The 22,931-nt window shown below is 40.1% G+C and overlaps 1 protein-coding gene and 1 pseudogene across 2 annotated transcripts; one reads left to right on the top strand and one right to left on the bottom strand.

Moving 5' to 3' along the window:
- Positions 1 to 2,721: 2,721 nt before the first annotated feature.
- LOC105420433 (pentatricopeptide repeat-containing protein At5g06540 pseudogene) lies at positions 2,722 to 19,141 on the bottom strand (annotated as a pseudogene). The gene is made up of 2 exons (XR_016049458.1): positions 18,803 to 19,141; positions 2,722 to 4,824 (listed from the first exon to the last, which is right to left on the bottom strand). The product of XR_016049458.1 is annotated as a pentatricopeptide repeat-containing protein At5g06540 pseudogene (transcript).
- LOC148783258 (disease resistance RPP13-like protein 4) lies at positions 5,814 to 6,449 on the top strand. Its single transcript, XM_088859852.1, has one exon. It carries the CDS (start codon positions 5,814 to 5,816, stop codon positions 6,447 to 6,449), a length of 636 nt encoding a protein of 211 aa, XP_088715978.1.
- Positions 19,142 to 22,931: the final 3,790 nt, after the last annotated feature.

Here is a 22,931-nt window from a genome sequence, read left to right as displayed (position 1 = left end):
GCTTTGAACTGTTATTCAACTGAGAGTAAGTTTGACCCCTGACTGTATGCTATTCTCTAGTTTTTCTTTGATGCAAATCATATTTTCCTTAACCTTATTGTTTAGTACACTTTGGGACCATGGACAGCAGGTAGTGGGCCAGCCCTAATTCACACCAGGGTGCTATTCCCGCACTAGTGCCTATAGGGCCGCCAGAGTTTGGGCCAGCCTAGCTTTAGTAAAAGAGGCCCTAGCCCAAACCCAACCCTCATCCTGTTCAGGCTGGGGCAAGCCTAATAGACCTACAGAAAAAAAAAAGAAAACCAAAAAAAAAAAAAAAGAAGGAAAGAAGGGCCCACTTTGCTGTGGCATTGGCCCAGGCCCAGCCCAGCCTTGGTGGCCGGGTCCCTGGACCACATATTGTGGCATAAGTGCCTAATTTTTCAAGGCCAGGCTGGGCAGCTGGTCCTTTGCCAACTCTACAAATTACCGTCGAGGTTAAGGAGGTAAGCTTGTAGGTTTAGAAGACTTTTTTTTGGTGAATATGACCAAAGGCAACTGGAAACCGTGGAAGACGATGAGTGTTTTGAATTAGAAGGAAACAGGTGAAATCAAACAAACATCAAAGCACTAATGTTGCACAAATAACTCATTTTCTCATATTGATATGGGTTTTCTTTTCTTTTTTTTCCTCAAATTATCGCTATATGACTATTGTAGAGGGAACCAGAAAATTTAGATAGGCCCTTGTCTCAGCAAATAAGGTAGAGAGATATAGTCACAAGTTAGGCAATCTTATCACCAAAATTTCATCCTTAAGTTTCATCAAGAGATGAGATGGAAAACATGAAAATTTCACTAAAATTTTGGTGAAAATCACCTAAATTTCATTTCCTGTTCCATCCAACTAGAAAAGGAAAACAATTCATCAAAATTCACTAACATTAAGGCCTTGTTTGCTAACTAAGAAAATTGTTTTCCTGAAGAACTCTGAGAAACTAGGAGCTTGAAAAAGGTAAAAGTAGAAAACTAGTAGTTGGAAGCTGAGAACCCTTGTTTGGTAACCTACCTGTGAAAACCCAGGAAGTCTGCTACTAGTAATTCCACATGTTTGCTAACCTGGAAATCTGGAAACCACTGATTTAGTTGTTAATTATGAAACTCATAGTTTAGGGGCTAAAACTTATATTTTGATTGACAATTTTTAGATATAACCTATCCATGTCATTATTTAGATAATGGATGGTAAAGATTGTAAATTTGTTAAAAAAGGTTTTCTCCCTCTCCCCCTTTAAACAAACTATTTATGCTAATTTTCAGTGATCTTGCTCATTCACGAAAGGAAAATTGTTTCATACAGGCTGGACCACATTTCTACATATGGGGTACAGGAAGTGTAAAGCATCCATCATAAAGATGGATGCAAGTAGGTGTTCTATCTAAAAACAATGCAAACTAACGGTCCAAATGTTTTTTAACTAGAATTATTATTTCTAGTTTTAAATATTTATTTATTTTTTCATATTCATGATCTCCATGTTAGAGATTACATGTCCTTAAAAATTAAGTCTTAAAATCCATCTCAAAAATAGATTTATTAAAAGGCCAGTATTTCTACATATGCGGTCTTGGCCGCATAGAAACCGGGTCCTTCACAAAATAGTGATTCTAAATTAATGTCAAGTAAATCCACCCTGTTAGTACCAATCTTCGAATGTATGCGCAAAGTTCATGTAATTAAAGCTTATCATCATCAGATTCGTTGGCTTCCAACAATTCAAGCAAAGAGATGGGAATATGATGACTTCATTTCATTATCAATTCATTCAAATTGCGAAAGTACCAATATGAGAAGCTTAAACAAACTAAAAACTAGAAATTGCATACAAACCATATCAAACATGAGTTCAAACACCCAAGACATCAATAAGGATGACAATTGAAAGATCAAGTAATCGTTCATAAATATTCACAAACTATTGTAGATCAACAACACTACTACATAACTTAATGAAGCGCCAATACATGATGTAATACGAACAAGATAAGACCAAATAAAAAATACCAACAAATGAAGCAATAAGCACTGAAAGATCACTTGGCGATATCCACAAGCACGTGATAGGTAACAAAGCTTCAATATCCAAAAAATTACATAGCAAGTCGTACATTTCATTCACAAGAATCAATCAAAAAACTCTTTTCAATTTCAATGAGAATCAATTCACAAAGAGCTCACTATTCATAAATATCTAAAAAGCATCAGCTAACAATTAACAAAGAATACAATCCATTTGTGTTTTTCAATAGAAATCAACTCATTCTCCTAAAATGAACTTGAGAATCATTCAGGGCTCACCTATCATTCTTCCAAAATAATCTTCATTTTCTAATACTATCAAAAAAATCAGATCATAATTTTTTATATTATGAACCATAAAAAAAACCATAGCTCATGAGATTAAATTGAAATTACTAAAGGAAAATGAAGAGTCCTAGGTAAAGAAAGAGAGAGAAGGGGCATAGGTAAAGAGAGAGAGAGAGAGAAGGGGATCTAGTACAGAGATAGAGGTGGATTGGGTAGAGTAGAGAGAGAGAGAGAGAGAGAGAGAGGGGAATGGGCTTGCATAGAGATGAGCTAGGTAAGTGTTTGAAGATCCACAAGATATATACCATTTTTTGAGCTTCAAATTTCATAATCGGCATGAAATTGATTTTAGAGCCATCATGAAGATTTCCCAATGCCCAAATAGCTTTCTGAATAAGGATTCAAGGTAAGGATTTACTTTGTTTTCAAAAAGCCTAGGCTTATAAAAACTGCATCCATAACTAAATACTAAATAGTGTTATATTACTTAAAAAGGCATAAGCCATAAAGCAAAATCCTGCCCAAACAACCCTTCCCTTCACCAATAATCATTGCAACTGCATTGTCCCTCTTTAAAATGATGGAAGCGAGTGCGATCTCTCACAACAATCTGCCGACCATAAACTTTCGAGATCAATTTTGTCACATGATGACAATCACTGCAAACCCTAAGATTTTTCACTATACGTATAACATGGTCACCCTTGGTTCTCATCAACCCAAATGCAATAGCCATCTTCTCACTATGCCAAGATAGCGCCTCCTCCTTTTCCTCCTCCTCAACATCAAGCAAAACTTGGGTCCTATTAGGCACATAACCTTCCACCCTGATGACCCTCTCAATCTCTTCCCACTTTTCTTGTATCTCTCTCATTTGAGGATGTGATGTGTCTCTCACTATAAACTGATGTGTAGTGCCCTCTAACTCAAATAAACTACAACCAGGGTTCTTCACCACCCCTTTAGAACTCATCAAAATCCTTAATTTCTTAGCATCTTCATGCCTACCTGAAGCTGCATATATATTACCTAAGAGGACATAAACCCCACTATCATTGGGCTCTAGCTCAATGAGGTGATTAGCAACAAGCTCAGCTAACTCAACCTCTCCATTAAATCGACAACCTGCTAACAGAGGCCCCCATATTCGAGCATCAGGCTCCATAGGCATGTCCTTAATAACACATAACGCCTTTTGTAGCCGCCCACCTCTAGCTAGTAAATCAACTAGGCACCCATAATGCTCAATTTTAGGGGAAATTCCATAAACTTCACTAATAGACTTAAAATAATGAAGCCCCTTGTCTACTAACCCAGCATGGGTGCAAGCACACAAAACCCCGATGAAAGTTATATCATCTGGGGTCACACCCTCCTCCTCCATTTGAGTGAAGAGCTCTAGTGCCTCAGTGCCATGGCCATGCATGGCCATCCCCTTGATCATAGTTGTCCATGCCATTAGATTCTTCTCATGCATGCTATGAAACACATCTAAAGCCAGGTTTAAGCACCCACATTTCGCGTACATGTCCATGAGAGCCGTACCCATGATGACACTCATGTGCATGCCATTAGCTTTCACATAAGCATGCACCCATTTCCCTTGCTCTATCCCGCCAACATGAGCACAAGCCGCAAGCACGCTGACTAATATTGATTCATGTGGCTTAACCCCACAAGCTTGTGAACCATAAAACACATCTAATCCCTCTTTAAACTGACCCATTTGGACATAACCCGATATCATCGCGCTCCAAGTGATCAAATTCTTCTCCCCCATCAAATCAAACAAGCGCCTCGCTTCCTCAAGATCCCCACACTTGGCATATCCGTTAATCATTGAATTCCAAGAAACCAAATCTCTAAGAGCCATTTCGTCAAACATTTGTCGTGCACCGATAAGACAGTCATTAAATGAATACATGTGGATCAAAGCATTGCCCACATATAAATATGAATCAAACCCAAATTTGAGCGCGTGGCAATGAAGTGTTCTACCTTCTTGTAAGGCCTGAAACCGAGCACAAGCTTTGAGAACGAAGGGAAACGTGTAAGCATCAGGCAAGATGCCAGCTTTGAGGAGGTCAATGTACAAGAAGATAGAGTTCTGGGGGTTTGGACCAGTTGTGTGGGCTCTGATGATGGTGTTGAAGAGGAAGGTGTTGGGTTTAGGGATGCTAGAGAAAAAGGACTGAGCATAGGAGAGAGATTGAGAGTTGCAGAGGAGGTTGAGAAGGCGGCCAAGTGTAAAGAGATCATTGTTTGCGTGGGCAATGAGATGGGCATGGACTTGTTTGAGGTGGTTTACGGTGGCGCAGCGCTGGAGTAGGAGTTTTACAAGGGCTGAGCCATTCATAGATTCTCAATTCCTCACCTGAATCAAACTTAACCCTCCCTCCCCTCTCTCTTTCTCTCTCTCAGCCTTGAGGGGGAGATAGGATTCTCTCAAGACCGCAAATGCCACTATTTTTTAAACCCTGGTACAAATAGTCAAATCAAAAGGATTAATACAAGTCCCTCACAACGTTCCAAAACCAAAATAATTACAATATAAATTAGGTATAGAACAAACACCTTGGGGCATAACAATTAATAAATTAAACAGAAAAAGTAATAGGTTGATTAGTATTGACAAATGGCTTGACAGCAAAAACCCAAAACTCCAAATATGCCCATCTGTTACATGTATTTAACAGTCAAATTTTAACTGGACTTATTTTTCCCCATGTTCAATCAAGTTTGTCCAGAAGGGGGCATTCTTAGATATTTTCCCTTTTCTACTGTTTTAATTACGTTGGGTAATCTTAATACTAAGTCATCCAAAAAATTAAGAGCACAAGCAGGGTGGAAGACAAATCTAATTTTACATTTTCTAGAGTCCTATAGAGCATTCATCGCCATGAATGTTATTGTTTTTCAAGGATGTATGTCATTGAAAAAAAATTTTTTTTTTTGGTAAGTAGGGAGAAGGCCCCTACCCGTTTTTCATTAATAAATAAAAAGAGAAAGTCTACAGCTCATTACTTTACAACACTTAGAACAGGGCACCTGCGCCAAATCATGAATTAAAGCAAGACAAATGAAATCAGGCGGACGAGAATGCCAAATAGTAGTTTCTAATTAGGACGTAGCCCTCTTTGCAAGAATATCAGCCACCATGTTAGCTTCAAGAAAAATGTGTCTTTGAAAATATTGGCACAGGTAAGTGATGAATCTCTATGTTCTAGTATCTTTCAAGAGCCCATGTCTCTGTTTCATTGCAAAAACCATATCTCAAGGATCATAGTCATTTGATTCATTGATTAGATATCTAGTATATATTGAAATCATAAAATTTCATCACTAATTAATGGGGGACGCCCTAGTTGGTTTGATGGACAAACTAAACATTGATTCATCCCAGCATGTTCATCGCTTATAAGGTCTTGAACCAGCGTTGCATAAGATAAAGGAAGGGCTTCAACACATGCATAACTCTCTCAGTGTCAAGGGTAATGGTACAAAAATTGAAAGAGATTTGCTCCGAACTATAAGTTGTGGGATCCTAGAATTGGTTTATAACACAGACAACATCCTTGATGAATTAGAGGCCCAACAAAACAAAGGGACAGCGTGGTTGGAGCCAGAATCGGTTTTCAGTGACGCGGAGTGCATAGTCTGCAAATTTGCTTTGCACCAAACTTGGGCAAGGAGGTTGGGAAAGATATATAAAAGGTTCAATGATATTGAGGAAATAATAAAATTGCATTCCTTTCCTGCAAATCAAGGAAATGAGGGGCATGAAGAGGATACCAAACATCCACTATCAAATACACCAGTTTGGGTTGAACAGCCCATTGCTAGTTTGAATTCCGATGTTGAAAACTTAAAGAAATGGTTATTAGAAGAGAATGATGAATTAACTGTACTTGCAATAGTAAGCGAGGATGGACTTGGGGAAAGCACTGTTGCTGAGAAGCTCTTCAGTGATGAAGAGGTCAGAGATCATTTTTTCTATATGAGTTGGGCACATAGGCCCAATATACTCAAAGGAAAGAACCTGTTTGACAAGTTGTTTGAATTAGGGGCCGTGGCTCCTATGGATTCTCGACAAAGGAGTTAATACGCAACCTTCATGAGAATTTGAGGTATATCATATGTGACTTGGAATATAGATGCTCGGATGGATAGGTATCTGATAATATTTGATGATGTGATGAACAATCATGGTCTTTGGTGGAGCCATGTGGTGCCTGGATGGCGAAATGCGAAAGGTTGTAAGATCCTAGTCACCACTCGAGATGAGGGGATATCGCTGTGAAAATGGGAGCACAAAAGAGACAAATACAATTTGCTACAACACTTCTGAGAGAGGAGAGCTGGTCCTTGTTCAAAGGGATTGCTTTTGCAGCAACCATTGGCAAGTGTGAAATTCCCGAATTAGAGGAAGTGGGTATAAAGATGGTCGAGAAGTATAGAGGAATTCCATTAGCTATCAAGGTAATGGGAGGGATTGTGCAATGCAAATCTGCTTCTGTACGTAAATGGAGAAGAGTTGTGGATGATTTAGAGGTGGAATTTGCTAAAGAATGAAACTTGCAGCTCCGTTCTCTAGATGTGTTATAATGAGCTGCCAACTTACTTGGAGCCATGCTTCCTTTGTTCCTCAATTGTTCCTTCAGAATATGAAATTGATCAGAGAAAGTTGATACATTGGTGGATACGTGAGGGGTTTGTCAAGGATGAGAATGGAAAGATCTCGAGGAGATTGGACCCGGTCGCCAAATGGATTTGGTGAGTAGGCATTTGGTGAAGGCCGTGAACAAGGGAGTGTTTGGCCAAAAGGTTTACATATCCAAATTACATAATCTCGTGCGTGAAATCGTAATCAAGAATACAAATGATGAGTCATTCTGCAGCTTCGATGAGAGTGGCACCCCAGTGTTTGATTTGAATTCTCGGCGTCTTTAGTCGTTAATAGCAACCAAACCATGAGGATTTCTAATATCCATATGAAGCAAAGATCGATAGTCTTAGCTTGTGAATTACCAAAGAGCTTGCTTTCCAAACTCTGGTTTCAAAGGGTGTTAGATTTGAATCGCTTCCATACAGCTTTTGGTGTTAAGCACTCTTTGGATTGCATAAGATTTCTCCCACAACTAACCTATCTTACTGGAAGAGGTCTTTCAGGTTTAAGAGAGTTGCCAGAATCCATAGTCCTGCTCAAGAACCTCCAGATCTTGATTCTCAATGGAAGTGGTGTCAGAAAACTACCACCACAAATCACTAAATTAGAGAATCTAAAGCATTTGGAAGCGTCGGGAGTTAAAATACTTGCCTCATGGACTCGGGAAGCTTTCAAATCTTCAAATATTGAAGGATCTGCAATTGGTAGATTATAACATCAAGAAAGCTTGCAGATTAGAAGAGTTGAAGAGCATGTCACATTTGAGGAAACTCCAAATCGAAAACCAGGCACCAAGAGTTCCATGGAAGGTATTGAGAGCGAAAGAAGAGGAGAGAAAAAAAGGAGAGGAGAGAGAAAGAAGAGGAGAGAGAAAGAACGAAGAGGAGAGAGAAGAGAGGAGGGGAGAGAATTACCCTCACCTAGGGGTACCAGACTTTTCTTCTCTCTCCTCTCTCTCTCTCCTGGACGTGGCCCTCACTCTTAAAGCTTAATTCGGAATTTTATTCATCAAACTGAAGGTCCATTACAATAGGGTATAGCGTGGTTTATATTGACTTGGGTCCAAAACATGGGTCGATGCCCAAAATCTAACTTAATTAATGATAATTACAATTTATTTGAATTAAAATAAATCTAAAAATGGGGGCAAAATGACGATTTTTCCCCTACCCATCAATACACAAAATTTCAAAGCAGATCAACGTATGCTACTTTCCTAGCCCAATTCGGGGTTGCTCCGGCGCCTGTTTGATCAAAAGATGATCACTTTCTTGTTGGGCTCGGTATGACAATCAATTTGATACTAATTTCGAGTCACGGATCGTGTTTTTAGGCCACAATCAAGTGACATGAAATTTGCACAAATCTTGGAAACTTCGAATCTATAGTGCGCTCGTTTCTGGATGTATTTTCTTGGTTTTTTCATTGAATTGCATTGAGCATGCCGTTACGATCGCGTTGCAACAAATGCAGCTCGATTTCGTACCCGAACGAAGATTTTGCAATTTTGGGTTTTTGGCCAAAACTTGGATTCCAGCGGCCGGAATTCTACAGCAACTTTAAAATTTTTGTGCGCCATATCTAACCGTTCATCATGCGCGGGGTCCGGACTAAACATGACAATGGACCATACGCACGCAATGCAACTGGTTTCGCCTCTATCGGGTACGCAAGTGCCATGATATGGCGGCTCGAGTGGGTCGTGCTACTGCTGATTTCCTGCAACCTTGATCATGAATCGTCTTCTCTCTAGCTTTTCTCCCTGCTCGGACATCGTCATGGGACGTGCCACATATCAAAACGCTCGTCTTGATGAAACGAACACGCTCACAAAATTTGGGCACGATCCGGCTCAAAACAAAGGAAATATGGGTCTTCAAATATGCTGGTCGTGACAGTGAAAACCAGTCTCCTTTAATGGAGATTGGTGCAGGGAGGGCGCACGAGAATAGCGTGCGACCTCTGCTTTTTCATTCTTTTACCCATAACTTTGTCCTGGAACATCTGTTTAAGCCAAAACTCGACCCCTAGGCGTTTTTTACCGTGTCAGATCCAATAGCGATGGTCCCATAGCCATTGGACGCTCTGAAAGTAGGGTTCCAATTATAGGGTCCGTTTCAAGGCGCTAGAGGCTGATTCGTCTGAAATTGTTTCTTTGTTTGCACTGCCGTAGACATGTTAGATTGTGACGAAACTTGGCAGGTTCCCTTTTGAAGTGCTTAGGAACATTTTTACTGCTCTGGGGCAATTCTGAGACTATCGAAAATTCCACTGTAAGTCAGGGCTTTATTGACCGGCTTCTCTTTTATTCCGCATCGGGGACCTAAGGTGCTGAAAAATGTCTTCAAACAGCTTGCCCCGCTGAATGTTGTGCTTCAAGAGAAGCGAGAAGGACAACATTTGAAAAATTTCCTTCGTCTTTATTACTTTTTTCTTCCTAGCCACAGGACCACGTGAATGCCGAGGAGATATCCACGCAATGCTGCAACTAGGATGCTCAAACATTTGGATGCATTTGTCGCAGGTCCAACCGTGGAAACTTTGGGGGGAGAAGAGACTTTTGAGGGATCTTGTAGAAGTCTTCACCCTTGCGTGGACAGTTTTGTGTTTTGGAGGTATTAGTATTTTAAGTCCTCACCCTGTCGGACGGTACCTGTGATGGCCTTGTGATGATAACTGGGCTACATGTTCACCCAGCACCGAAGAAGGGAGGTCGACTAAGCTACGTGTTCACCCAGACGAAGGAGAAGAAAGGAGAGAGATAGAAAAGAGATAGGAAGAAGAGAGAAAGAGAGAAAATGAGAGAGACATGCACGATGCTGCCACTACTATGCACGTCAGAAGAGAAGAAGAGAAGAAGAGAATGACTAGGCTACATGTTCGCCCAGCACTGAAGGAGGAAGAGAAAGAGAGACGAAAAAGAAGAAAAAGAGAGATAGAATGGAGAGAGAAAGAGAAAAAGAGAGGCATGCACGACACTGCCACTACCGTGCATGTCGGGAGAGAGAAGAAGAAAGAAAGAGAATGATTGGGCTACATGTTCACCCAACACTGAAGAAGGGAGAAAGAGATGAAGGAGGAGAAAAGAGAGAGAGAGAGAGAGAGAGAGAAAGAGAGGCATGCACGGCGCTGCCACTATCATACGAGAGGAGAAGAAGAAGAGAAAGAGAGATGGAGGATAGGGAAAGAGAAGTAGAGAGGTAGAATAGAGTTAAAAGAATAAAGAGAGATAGAGAAAGAGATTGAGAAAAAGAAAGAGACAGAGATATAGAAATAAAGAAATAGAGATAGAGAAGGAGAAAGAGAAAGAGAAAGAGATAGAGGAACCTCCTCTTCGAGCTCTGTGATTCGAAGAGAGTAGAAGGGGTTCTTGTGAAGAGGGTCATCGGAGCTGGCTACCCCGACTACTTGAGTGGCTTATCTGGTCAGGATTTGCAGACCCCTGTCGCGCTTGGCCTTGAGGCTTTGATGGACCTCAAGCCAGAACTGCGATTGGGACTGCAGCTGGCCGGCTTTTCTTACGCAAGAAAGAGCCGTCTCCATCAGATGAAGCAATGGGTGTGGACCAGGAACTAGGGTCAGCCTGGGCCGGGGAGAACGAAGGACTTGATCTCCCATTTCCTATGGGCTCTAGAGACATGACCGAGCTGATGCGGCTGGCTTAACATGGTACTCTTGGGGAAAGTCTTGGAGTATCAGGGCTCAAGGCACTCGCTGGAAAGAGAAGGGGCAAGTGGGAGAGGGATCGGATCATGATGGCATCTGAGTCGAGAGCGAGCAGTAGTCCAGGAAGGCAACACGTGCCCTCAAAAAAGGATTACGGGTGACTTGGGAGTCAACCTGGGCTCGAACAACCGTTCTGGCCTTAGGAGGCCGAGAACCGCGAGCACGTGTCTATAAGGGAACAGTAGGGAGCCTGCCTCTTACGAAGTACGCTAGTGTGTGCCGAGAGGGAAGACGAGGGGGTCGTCTCCTGTGTACTCGGGTTGGCGCAGGAACAACGTCACCCCAAGTGGTGGGATGCACATGCATGCGTATAGGTTTCGGCCCAAGGAGGCCCGATCATGGATGCCTACTCAAGGTAACACAAGGGTTGCTCCGAGGTGTAGCTCGAGTGGATGACCCAGGAGCCTTAAGGTGTGTGCGAGAGGTGGAGGCCCCAAGGTCTCCTCCTCGATGTGTTGACTCTCTGAACATAGAGACCCGAGGTGGTGCAGGAATGTGGGGGATAGCCTTACGGCGACCCACAAGAGCAATGGCAACCTGTTTACCTTTTGCAGCTAGGGACTGGGTAGCCTTTCGGCGTACCCCAGCAATACGACCAGCAAGTGACTTACCTATAACAGGTGCATGCTGTGAGTGGCAGTAGATGTGCCACCCATGCAGAGTGCTTTGGTGGGGGTTCCACTAAAGCATGCAGATAGGGAGTTAGAGACTTTTAATTCCCTTCTCACACCTATCCAGGTCAAGACCTGAGAGCTAGACCCTAGGTCTTCACTCAGCAGGAAGGTCGAGAATGAAGCTAGAGGAGCCTGTTCTCGAGGGGAAGTCGCGAATGCGGGGATCAGAAAGTCCCCGTTTCGGATAAACGGGTAAGAGAACCCTGAAGCTTTGTAAATGCAATGCAGAAAAACAAAGGAGAAACTAGCCAAACAAGAACGACCCGACGAAGGGGTAGTGTATCCCCAGTGGAGTCGCCAAGCTGGTTAGATGCCTCGATCTCACCCCTGGGTCGGGATGACCTGGTGGCACGTGTCTCGGGTTTCAAAGAAAACTCGAGACTTGAGACCGCTCTCTCGAGAACCTTATTAAGAAATAAGGGCAGTTACACCAAACGATGAGAGAGGAATTTGATGTGAGGCAAGACACACCTCACATGCGTCCATGACTCACTCAGACTGACTCGCATGGGCGCCCTCTTAGATCACGACGGAAAGCTCCCCAGTCCTACAATTGGTTCGAAATCACCTCCCTTGACCTGTACTCTCCTGTTTCTGTGATCACACACACATGGTTAATTTACAAGACAAGTGGGTCCAGGGACCCCACCTTGTCTTTAGGCGAGAATACACACAGATGTGCACATTCAAGAAAAGGAAGAATAGGACGATAGAGATTGGGGTGGAGAAGAAAGAAATAGAATAGAGGAAAAAGAAGAGAAGAAAAAGAAATTTGACTGGATGGCTAGCCTAACACAGAGGCTAGACCAGTACAGTGACTGATTTTGCGTGGTAACACGACAGACGGGCATGGTAACTCAGACTGGCACCGCGGCAATACTACTCAACGACAGAACCAAAACCAACCAGCCTAATACGATGGCTAGCCTGTTGGGGCAGCAAGACAGGCACGGTAACTCAAACCGGTATGGCATCAATACTACTCGACGACGAGACTACCATGACAGTGCTAAACTTAGCTCGCCCCTTGGTCAAATGATGAGAAAAGAAGGAATAGTAGAAGAATAATGGGAGAGAAGTAGGAACAAAAGCGGAGAAAGAATGGGAGAGAGGAGATGAGAGAGAAGAAGAGAGAAGGAGAAGAGAAGAGGGAAGGCGAAAAAGAGAAAAAGAAGAGAAGAGAAGAGAGAAAAAGAAGAGAAGAGAGAAGAAGAAATGAAGAAGAGAGAAGAAGAAGTAAAAAAGCGAAGAAAGGAGAAGAGACGAGAGAAGAAGAAGAAAGAGAAGAGAGAAGAAAGAAGAGAGAGAAGAAAGAAGAGAGAGAAGAGAAAGAAGAAAGAAAAGGGAGAAGAGAAAGAAGAAAGAAAAGAGAGGAGAGATGACAGAAGAGAAAAGAAAGAAGAGAGAGAAGAGAGAAGAAAGAAGAGAGAAAAGAAAGAAGAGAGAAGAAAGAAGAGAGAAAAGAAAGAAGAGAGAGAACGGGGAAAGAAACATGGACGACGATGGGGTTCCACCGTCCATGATAAAGGAGAAAGGAAAGAGAAAGAAGCATGGACGGCGATAGGATTCCGTCGTCCATGACAGAAGAGAGAGAAAGGGGAAAGAAACATGGACGGCAATGGGGTTCTGCCGTCCATGACAGAAGAGAAAGAAAAGAGAAGCATGGACAGCGATAGGGTTTCGCCGTCCATGACAAAAGAGAGGAAAAGGGGAAAAAAACATGGACGCTGAGGGGGTTCCGTTGTCCATGACAGAGGAGAAAGAAAAGAGAAGCATGGACGACGATAGGGTTCCGTCGTCCATGACAGAAAAGAAAGAAAAGAGAAGCATGGACAGCTATAGGGTTCCACCGTCCAAGACAGAAGAGAGCGAACGAGGAAAGAAACATGGACAGCGATGAGGTTCTACAGTCCATGTCAGATGAGAGAAAGAAGAGAGAAGCATGGACAACGATGGGGTTCTGCCGTCCATGTCAGAGGAGAGAGAAAAGAAAGAGGCATGGAAGGCGATGGGGTTTCGCTGTCCATTTCAGAGGAGAGAAAAGAGAGAAGCATAGACAGCGATGGGGTTCCACTGTCTATAACAGAGGAGAGAGAAAAGAGAGAGAACATGAACGGCGATATATCCCACTGTCCATGACGAAAGAGAGAGAGATAGGAGAGACAAAGAAGGAAGAGAAAGTGAGGGAAAAGAGGAAAGTACAGAAAGAGATCAGGAAAGAGTAGAGAAGAAGGGAAAGTAGGAGAGAGAAAAGGAAAGAGAAGATTAGAAAAAAAAGAAGATTAAGAAAGAGAGGGAATGAGAGAGGAAAGAGAGCAAAAAGGAAGAAAGAAGGGAAAGAGAGACATGCACAGCAATGCCTACCGCCATGCATGTTGAGAGAGAAGAGAGAGGCAAAAAAAAGAGGAAGAGAGAGATAGACAAAAGAAGAGAGAGAAAGACATGCACGGCGATGCTTACTGTCGTGCATATTTGAGGTAAAGAATAGAAAGCGAAGAGGAGAGAGAAAGAAAGGAAAGGAGAGAGAAAGAAGGAAGAGGAGAGAGAAAGAAAGAAGAGGAGAGAGAAGAGCGAAAGAGAGAGAATTACCTTCGCTTAGGGGTATCGAACTTTTCTTCTCTTTCCTCTCTCTCTCTCCTAAGCGTAGCCCTCAATCTTAAAGCTTAATTCTGAATTTGATGAAGTATAGTGTGCTTTATATTGACTTGATGTATTTTCTTGGTTTTTTTGTTGAACTGCATTGAGCATGCCGTCACGATCGCATTGCAACAAACGCAACTCGATTTCGTACCCGAACGAAGATTTTCGCAATTTTGGGGTTTTGGCCGGAACTTGGATTCCGTCGGCCTGAATTCTACAGCAACTTTAAAAATTTTGTGCGCCATATCTAACCGTTCATCATGTGCGGGGTCCGGACCAGACATAGCCCTGGACCTTACGCACGCAATGCAACTGGTTTTGCCTCGATCGAGTACGCGAGCGCCATGATATGGCTGCTCGAGTGGGTCGTGCTACTGCTAATTTTCCTGCAACCTTGTTCACGAATCGTCATCTTCTCTCTAGCTTTTCTCCTTGCTCAGACATCGTCACGAGACGTGCCACATATCAGCCCGCTCGTCTTGACGAGACGAACACGCTCGCAAAATTTGGAACACGATCTGACTCGAAACGATGGAGATATGAGTCTTCAAAATTGCTGATCGTGACTGTGAAAACCAGTCTCCTTTAATGGAGAAATGTGTAGGGAGGGCGCACGGGAATAGCGTGCGGCCTCTCCTTTTTCAGTCTTTTACCCATAACTTTGTCCTGGAACATCTGTTTAAGCTGAAACTTAAACCCTAGGGGTTTTCGACCGTGTCGGATCCAATGGCGATGGTCCCACAGCCATTTGACGCTTCGAAGATAAAGTTCCAGTTATAGGATCCGTTTCAAGGCGCTAGAGGCTGATTCTTCCAAAATTGTTTCTTTGTCTGCACTGCCTTAGACATGTCGGATTGCGACGAAACTTGGCAGGTGCCCTTTTGAAGTGCTTAGGAACATTTTCACATGCTCTGGGGGGCAATTTTGAGACTATCAAAATTCCACTGTAAGTCAAGGCTTTATTGACCGGCATCTCTTTTATTCCGCATCGGGGACCTGAGGTGTTGAAAATGTCTTCAAACAAAGACAAGAAATGATAGAATGCCAAATGAATACATTCGAAAAAACTCACGAAAAAACTCAAGTGTGGCTCCAATAGGCGATAAGATGAGAAATAGTAGACTAAGATGGACTGGTCATGTGTGGTATAGGCCATGTGTGGCACAAACCCAATACAGCACCTATTAGGAGGTGCGAGTTAGTTCAAGTGTAAGGCTCAAAAAGGGCAAGGGGTAAGCCCAAAAAGGCATGGTCAGAAGTAATAAGGAGAAAAAATATGGGGCCGCCTCATTGAGGCTATGGCCCTTAATAGTGCAAAATGGCAGACCAAGATTCGTGTAGCCGATCCCAATTAGTTTGGAAAAGGCTTTGACAATGATGATGATGATGAGAGAAGTTTCATTTTTCAAAGTTCAAGTCCAATAGTAAAGTAATGAGTTGTCTTCTTTTTATTTTATATTAGTGAAAAGAAGGGTACGGGGCCTTCTCCCCCACTGACTTACCCAAAAAAAAAAAAAAGTCCAATAGTACTTCATGATTTAAACAGATCTAACATAGGATGACTCCAAAAATAAGGAAAGTGATTGAAGATGATTTCCTAGACGAATATATTCGGAAAGGATAGAGTGCCAAATGAATACATTCGGAAAACTCAAGTGTGGCACCAATAAGTGATAAGATGAGAGAGAGTAGACTAAGGTGGACTGGCCATGTGTGGCATAGGCCAAGTGTGGCACAAACCCAATACAACACCTGTTAGGAGGTGCGAGTTAGTTCAAGTGTAAGGCTCAAAAAGGGTAATGGGCAAGCGCAAAAAGGCATGGTCAGAAGTAAGGAGAAAAAATATGGGGGCTTATGGCCTCACTGAGGCTATGGCCCTTAATAGAGCAAAATGGCAGACCAGGATTCGTGTAGCCAATCCCAATTAGTTTGGAAAAGGCTTTGACAATGATGATGATGATGAGAGAACTTTCATTTTTCAAAGTTCAAGTCCAATAGTAAAGCAATGAATTGTCTTCTTTTTATTTTATATTAGTGAAAAAAAGGGTAAGGGGCCTTTTCCCCCACTAACTTACCCAAAAAACAAAAAAAAAGTCCAATAGTACTTCATGATTTAGACAGATCTAACATAGGATGACTCCAAAAATAAGGAAAGTGATTGAAGATGATTTCCTAGATGAATATATCCATTTTCATGAGATAAACTCAAGATTGGATAAAAAATTGTCAAGTTTCTATAAACTTCTTGTATCATAAAGCAAGTTTTTGGTTAAAAAGTACAACGAGTGCCGTCAAATGGATATTCTAATGGTGGATCAAGAATGATGATCATGATGAATTTGACATATAAAGTGATATGAAGATCAAGGACCCAGATTTTATGGCCTAGCTGCCCCTTTCACAATGTTGACTCTATATCATGTGATTTTGACGCCAAAAAGTGTGTAAAACCTTAAGAATCATGTACTTTCATATCTCTATGAGCAAGAAGATTCTAGGAGGAGCAGATTTGAAGAAGAATGATTGCTTTGATAAAAACTCTTCATTTACAAAGGGGTGCTTGAACATGATTTAAAGAAATGTGAACTTCAATATCGAGCCATATCTCATTGATTTGAAGGTAGGGCATTCATAGAGCTTCCTATATGCAGTGATTTAGATGACTTTCACAGCATATCCATAAGGAGAAAAGAATGACAAAGAAAGCTCCTAAGAAAAACCAACTAGAAGCCCTTTGATCAAAAGTATATGTAAATTCAATAATTTGCAGCATCGTATGTCAACAATTATTTTTTAATTTGCCTCTTGGTAACCCTCTGTATAAAACGCATGTGTTCCTCTAGAACCCTGGAAGACCATGGGTGTTTTGAATTGGAAGGAGACGTGGGATCTTTTTAACAGGTGAAATCGAACAAACATCAGAGCATCAATGTTGCACAAATAACTCATTTTCTCATATTAATATGGGTTTTCATTCCTTTTATATCCTCCAATTATAATTATATGGCGTTTGTCGAGGGAGAATATATCATGGCTTCAATTGCTATTCAGCAAAATATTGAAAAACCAGTCAATTTAGATGGGCCCTTTTCTCCTTTATCAGCAAATAAGGCAAAGAGATACAGTCAAAAGTTAGGCAATCTTATTGCCAAAATTTCATTCTCAGTTCCATCAATAGATGAGATGGAAAACATGAAAATTTTACTAAACTTTTGGTGAAAATCACCTACATTTGACTTCATGTTCCATCCAAATAAGAAAGGAAAACAATTCATCGAAATTCATTGACATTAAGGCCTTGTTAAGTAACTGTGAAAGTTCTTTCCTGAAGAATCTCTGAGAAACTAAGAGCCTGAAAAGGTAAAGTAGAAAACTAGTAGCTAGAAGCGGAGAACCCTTGTTTGGTAACCTACCTTAAAAAATCGAGGAAATCTGCTACTAGTAATTTCACTTGTTTGCTAACCTGGAAATCTCAAAACCGCTGATTTATTGGTTAATTATGAAACTCAAAGTTTAGAGGCTAAAACTTGTATTTTGATTGAGAATTTTTAGTTATAAACCATCCATGTCATTATTTACATAATGGATGGTAAAGATCGTAAATTTGTTAGAAGTTTTCTCCCTCTCCCACTTTGATCAAACTATTTATTGTTAATTTGCAGTGATCTTTCTCATTCACAAAATAGCGATTCTAAAATAATGTCTTGTTTGTACCAATCTTCGAATGAATGAGCCAAGTTCATGTTACTAAAACTTATCATCATCAGATTTGTTGGTTTCCAACAATTCAAGCAAAGAGATGCGAATATGATGACTTCATTTCATTATTAATTCATTCAAATTGCAAAAGTACCAGCATGAGAAGCTTAAACAGACTAAAAACTAGAAATTGCATGCAAACTATATCAAACATGAGTTCAAACATCCAAGACATCAATTAGGATAGCACTTGAAAGATCAAGTGATCATTCATAATATTCACAAACTATTGGTAGATCAAAAACATTAATACATAACCTAATGAAGCACCAATACATGTAGTACGAACAAGATATGACCCAATAAAATATACAAACAAATGACGCAATAAGCACTGAAAGATCACTTGGCCGTATCCACAAACACGTGATCAAAGCTTCAATATCCAAAAAATTACATAGCAAGTCATACATTTCATTCACAAGAATCAATCAAAAAATTTATTTTGAATTTCAATGAGAATCAATTCACAAAGAGCTCACTATTCAAGAATATCTCAAAAGCGTCAGCTAACAATTAACATAGAACACAACCCATTTGTGTTTTTCAATATAAATCAACTCATTCTCCCAAAATGAACCTGAGAAAACCTATCATTCAGGGCTCACCTATCATTTTTCTGAAATAATCTTCATTTTCTAATACTATCAAAAATCAGACCATAATTTTTATATTATGAACCAAAAAAAAACCATAGTTCATGAGATTAAATTGAAATTACGAAAGGAAAATGAAGATTAATAAAGATGAAGATCAATTATAAACAATTTAACAAATTGTAATGTCTTGAATAAATTCAAATCCATGGACCTCCTTAGCAGCCGGAAGGAGGATTATCTATTTTGTTGTTCAACCAAGTTCCATTAGGTTATGGTCATAAAATTATAAAAATAAAAAAACAAAAAATAAAACGATAGGACACAACAAAAGAGTATTGATTTTATTAAGTTTAAACATGAAGAAGAATGAAGATTAACAATGAGAGCATACCTGAGGTATCTTCGAGTGCGGGATTGGATGGGGAGAACTTGGGGTTGTCTTCGAGTGCGGGATTGGATGGGGAGAACTTGGGGTTGCAAAGGCGGGATTGGATGGGTAGAACTTGGGGTTGCAAAGGAAGAGAGAGACGAGGCCTAGGTAAAGAGAGAGAGAGGTGGCCTGGCTAGAGTAGAAAGAGACAGAGGGGAATGGGCTTGTGTTTGAGAGACAGGAGCTCGGCAGAGACGGGCTGGGTTTGAGTGAGAGAGGATTACAGAGGTTTGAGGGTGCGAGGGAGAGAATGAGATCTTTTTCTCTTAGTTACCCATCCAAAACTCACCGAAATCCATCGCCCTTCATGAGATGACCCATAGGACCTTTTACGTCGGATCATCACTACGTGTCAAATTTAATAATAATTTTTTAAAATTTTATATATATATATATATATATATATAGGCATAAAAAAAAAGTCTTATAAAATTATTTTTCAAATAACATATATAAACAAGGCAAATTCTTTGCCATAATGCACTGAAACTTTTCATTCAAAAGATACAAGAACGCAAATACTTCACTGAATTTTACTACATTACACTTCAACAAATTTAGTGCATTGTTGCAAGAAATGGATTTAGGACATTGAGAGATAAGGAGGGTCAAGAACGAAAAATTCAATGATAGAAAAAGGAAAAGGGTTGCGGAGTCGTATGCAAGGGGTGTGTTTATTTGGGAAGGTATTGTATCACTTTGGCAGTTATGCCAAACAATGATTTAAAAAATTGATCGGTGGCTAAGATCGAGCATTGTAAAAATCAATTTAGGTTGTTGTTTTACTAATAGTGAATCTATAAAAAAACACGTGAAAAAATAATGAATCTGCCAATAAACGATCTGAATCAATGAATCAAGATTTTTATTGTGGCAAAACGGTGTTTTACTATAGCAAATCGACAATTTTTTTCTAGATCTGGATGATTTTCTATATATTCACAAAACCGGCACAGGTGATCGATTCCCAAATCGGATCGAGCAATTTCGTACCGACCAGGCGTTTTTTAAATCACCGCACAAAAGTGATACAATGTAACTAAGTTCCCTCTTCCCGTTTCGGGGTTAAAATGGATAAAGGTTTTTCGAAAAGCTCCAAAGCTTGTGCGTAGGTATTCCCCCTTTCTCTCTACAATTTTCTATCCACCGTGCCTGTCACTCACACTCAAGTGCATCTCTCCTTGCTGTCCCTCCTTTCTCTGAAACCCCTACTTCTTCTCTCTCATAAGTCTGATTTAGACTTCAGATTGTTCCCTTATTGAACTTTAAATGTAAATGCATGCATTTTATAATACATTTAAAAGAATGCGTGAATTCATACATTTTCATGTGATATATTATGCAATCAATATTATGTACAAGGTGAGAGACACATAGCTTAAGCCCATTGTTGCGTCCCTAGAATTTTATCTCCATTTATTTGCACTAGACAAGTCTTCAAATGAATATATTTCTATTTTCTATTTCTATCTTTCTTTGTTGATTGATCCAAGACATTGTAGTCAATTTAGAAAGTAAAGAGTGTTCTTGAAAAGGGATATATTGTCATTTCGCTGCTTTAACAGCTCCAAAAGAAAAATAGTAGGAATTTCCACTATTGTCAGTTCTCAATTGGTAGAGAGATTGCTTTAACCAAAAATGTATAGATAAATTTAGTGATGAAACTCTTGCTTTGCTTGAGCCTCATTTGAGTAAAGTTACCTCAATACCTTAATTATGTGTCAATAGGGTGAGAAGATTGAGTGTTGTTGGCTTCCAAGAGATGATGGAGCTAAACCATTTTTATTATGGGATCTTATTCTCTATTCTTAACTTCCATATCTTATGAGATCCAAGAATTGATAATATTACTTGTAAGCAAAAAGCCTCTTTCTTTTCTATCTTACAATCCCCTGGACCCCTTTGATCGTAAATTTTTTATCCAAACAAATACTTAAATGACACCCTATTCAAACTCCATCTCTCTCTCTCTAAGACTTTATCTCTCTCTCTTCGGTTCTCAGTGAGTTTACCAGCCAAGGGGTTTAGCTTGAGCTCGAACACGAGCACACCTTCTTATGTGTGTGTGAGAGATGGATTTTAAAAAGAGAGATGGAGTTTGAATTTTAGAGAGAGATGGATTTTGAGTTTTAGGGTGAGAGATGGAGTTTAAAGAGAGAGAGACGATGATGTGAGAGTGAGAGATGGAGTTTGGGTTTTAGAGAGAGATGGAGTTTTGAGAGAGAAGAAGATGTGAGAGAGAGATGGAGTTTTAGAGAGAGAGAGAGAGACATAGAGTCATTTCATAAGTTGTTGAGATCACCAATACATGGTCAAAAAGGTTTAGAGGGTTCAAAGATAGAAAGAATTGAGTCCTTTTACTTACAAGTAATATTTTCAATTCTTGGGTCTAATGAGATATAGAAGTTAAAAATAAGGGATAATAAGATATTTTCCCTTTTATTACCCTAAACATTCTTGCAAGTTATCACACACAAGTGCCCAGATCTTCTTAAACATTCCAACAAGTATCAAACACCATTACTAACAATTCAAGAAAGATAACATTATGCTTCTAAGGAAAGAAGAACTTCAGTTTTCATATAAGGTTTACCTTCCAGCAATCAAATGCACCCAATGAGTAACATGAATTTAGAAATTGAAAATGAATAATTTATTGAAATGTAAGTAGGATGTTAAGAGCATTTTATTTTTAAACTTTCCTCTGTTTTTTTTAGAGCCTTTATTTGTAAATCTCATCAAGGTTGGGCGACAATCCAATTTTTTCTTTTTGTTTGGTAAGTTTTTAAAAATCTATTAGACAACAATGCACACACAACGCAATAAAAGAAAAAACAGGGGAAATGTATGATAGGATATCCTTTGTGCTTTTTGAAAAGAGAAAGAAAAAGGGTAACTTTAACATCTTTTAGGCAGAGAGACGCCTACTGGAGAGCAAAGCAATGGCACATCAAAAGTAGGGAGAGAAGGGGAAGCCACGGATATAGAGTTGTATTCCAAGTTCGGGTTCTTCGAGTTCACATGTTTTATAGATTGTAGTGCTTCTGTGGGTTTTGAATTGCGTCCATCCACATATATGTGGTGGATCATGGATTAGCAATCCAAATTGGCAATCTGAAAAATATTAAGAAATGAAAAAGTAAAAAAAGGATAGGGGTTTGAGGAGGTTTTATGGGACCTACAAAAATATTAGAAACATGGGGTTATAAGGGGGACCCTGCGGTCCTTATAGCTTACCAAAATTTGTCCAGTTCTGCATTATTCCATATTTGGATTGATGATTCTCGATTTGGATTAGTGGTTTTCAAAATGCTGCTATCAACAACTCAGCCAAGCAACATCTGACCCATCAACCCAGTGACTAAAAGATGATGTTTTGATAGGGCTGCAGCCTTGTAAAAATAAGTACAGCCTCACCTCAAAACTCATTAAAAATTGTAATTTTGGCGTCGCAAACCTTCAAATCGATCATCTTGGCATTGACCATTATAGTTGTGAAAAAAAAAAAAAAATTCAAGCTCTAAAAATAATGTTTATACACATTATCTAGACCGTCAATTTCAACCTAAAAATAATTGTTTGGCATGATATGAACTATTTCTTGAACTTCAAATTTCACAGTCGGTGTTTTAATTTTATAGCCACAACGGAGATTTTTCAATGCCCAAAGTGCCTTCTGAACAAAGATTAGAGGTAAGGCTTTACTTTGTTTTCAAAAAGCCTAGGCCTTGTAGAAATTGCATCCACAACAAAATAATAAGTACTATTTTATCACTTAAAAAGGCATGAGCCATAAAACAAAATCCTGCCCAAACAGCCCATCCCTTCACCAATAATCATTGCAACTACATGGTCACCCATAAACTTTAGAGATCAACTTTGCCACATGATGATAATCACTGCAAACCCTAAGATTTTTCGCAATACGTATAACATGGTCACCCTTGGTTCTCATCAACCCAAACGCAATAGCCATCTTCTCGCTATGCCAAGATAGTGCCTCCTCCTTTTCCTCCTCCTCAACATCAAGCAAAACTTGTGTCCTATTAGGCATATAACCCTCCACCCTTAGGAGCCTCTCAATTTCTTC

Source organism: Amborella trichopoda, chromosome 2 (genome assembly GCF_054954075.1).
Source record: "Amborella trichopoda isolate Santa Cruz 75 chromosome 2, AtrichopodaSantaCruz75HAP2 v2.0, whole genome shotgun sequence".
NCBI classification, from domain to species: domain Eukaryota; kingdom Viridiplantae; phylum Streptophyta; class Magnoliopsida; order Amborellales; family Amborellaceae; genus Amborella; species Amborella trichopoda.
The sequence above is the reverse complement of the archived record's forward strand: the minus strand, read 5'-3'. Positions and strand labels throughout refer to the sequence as shown.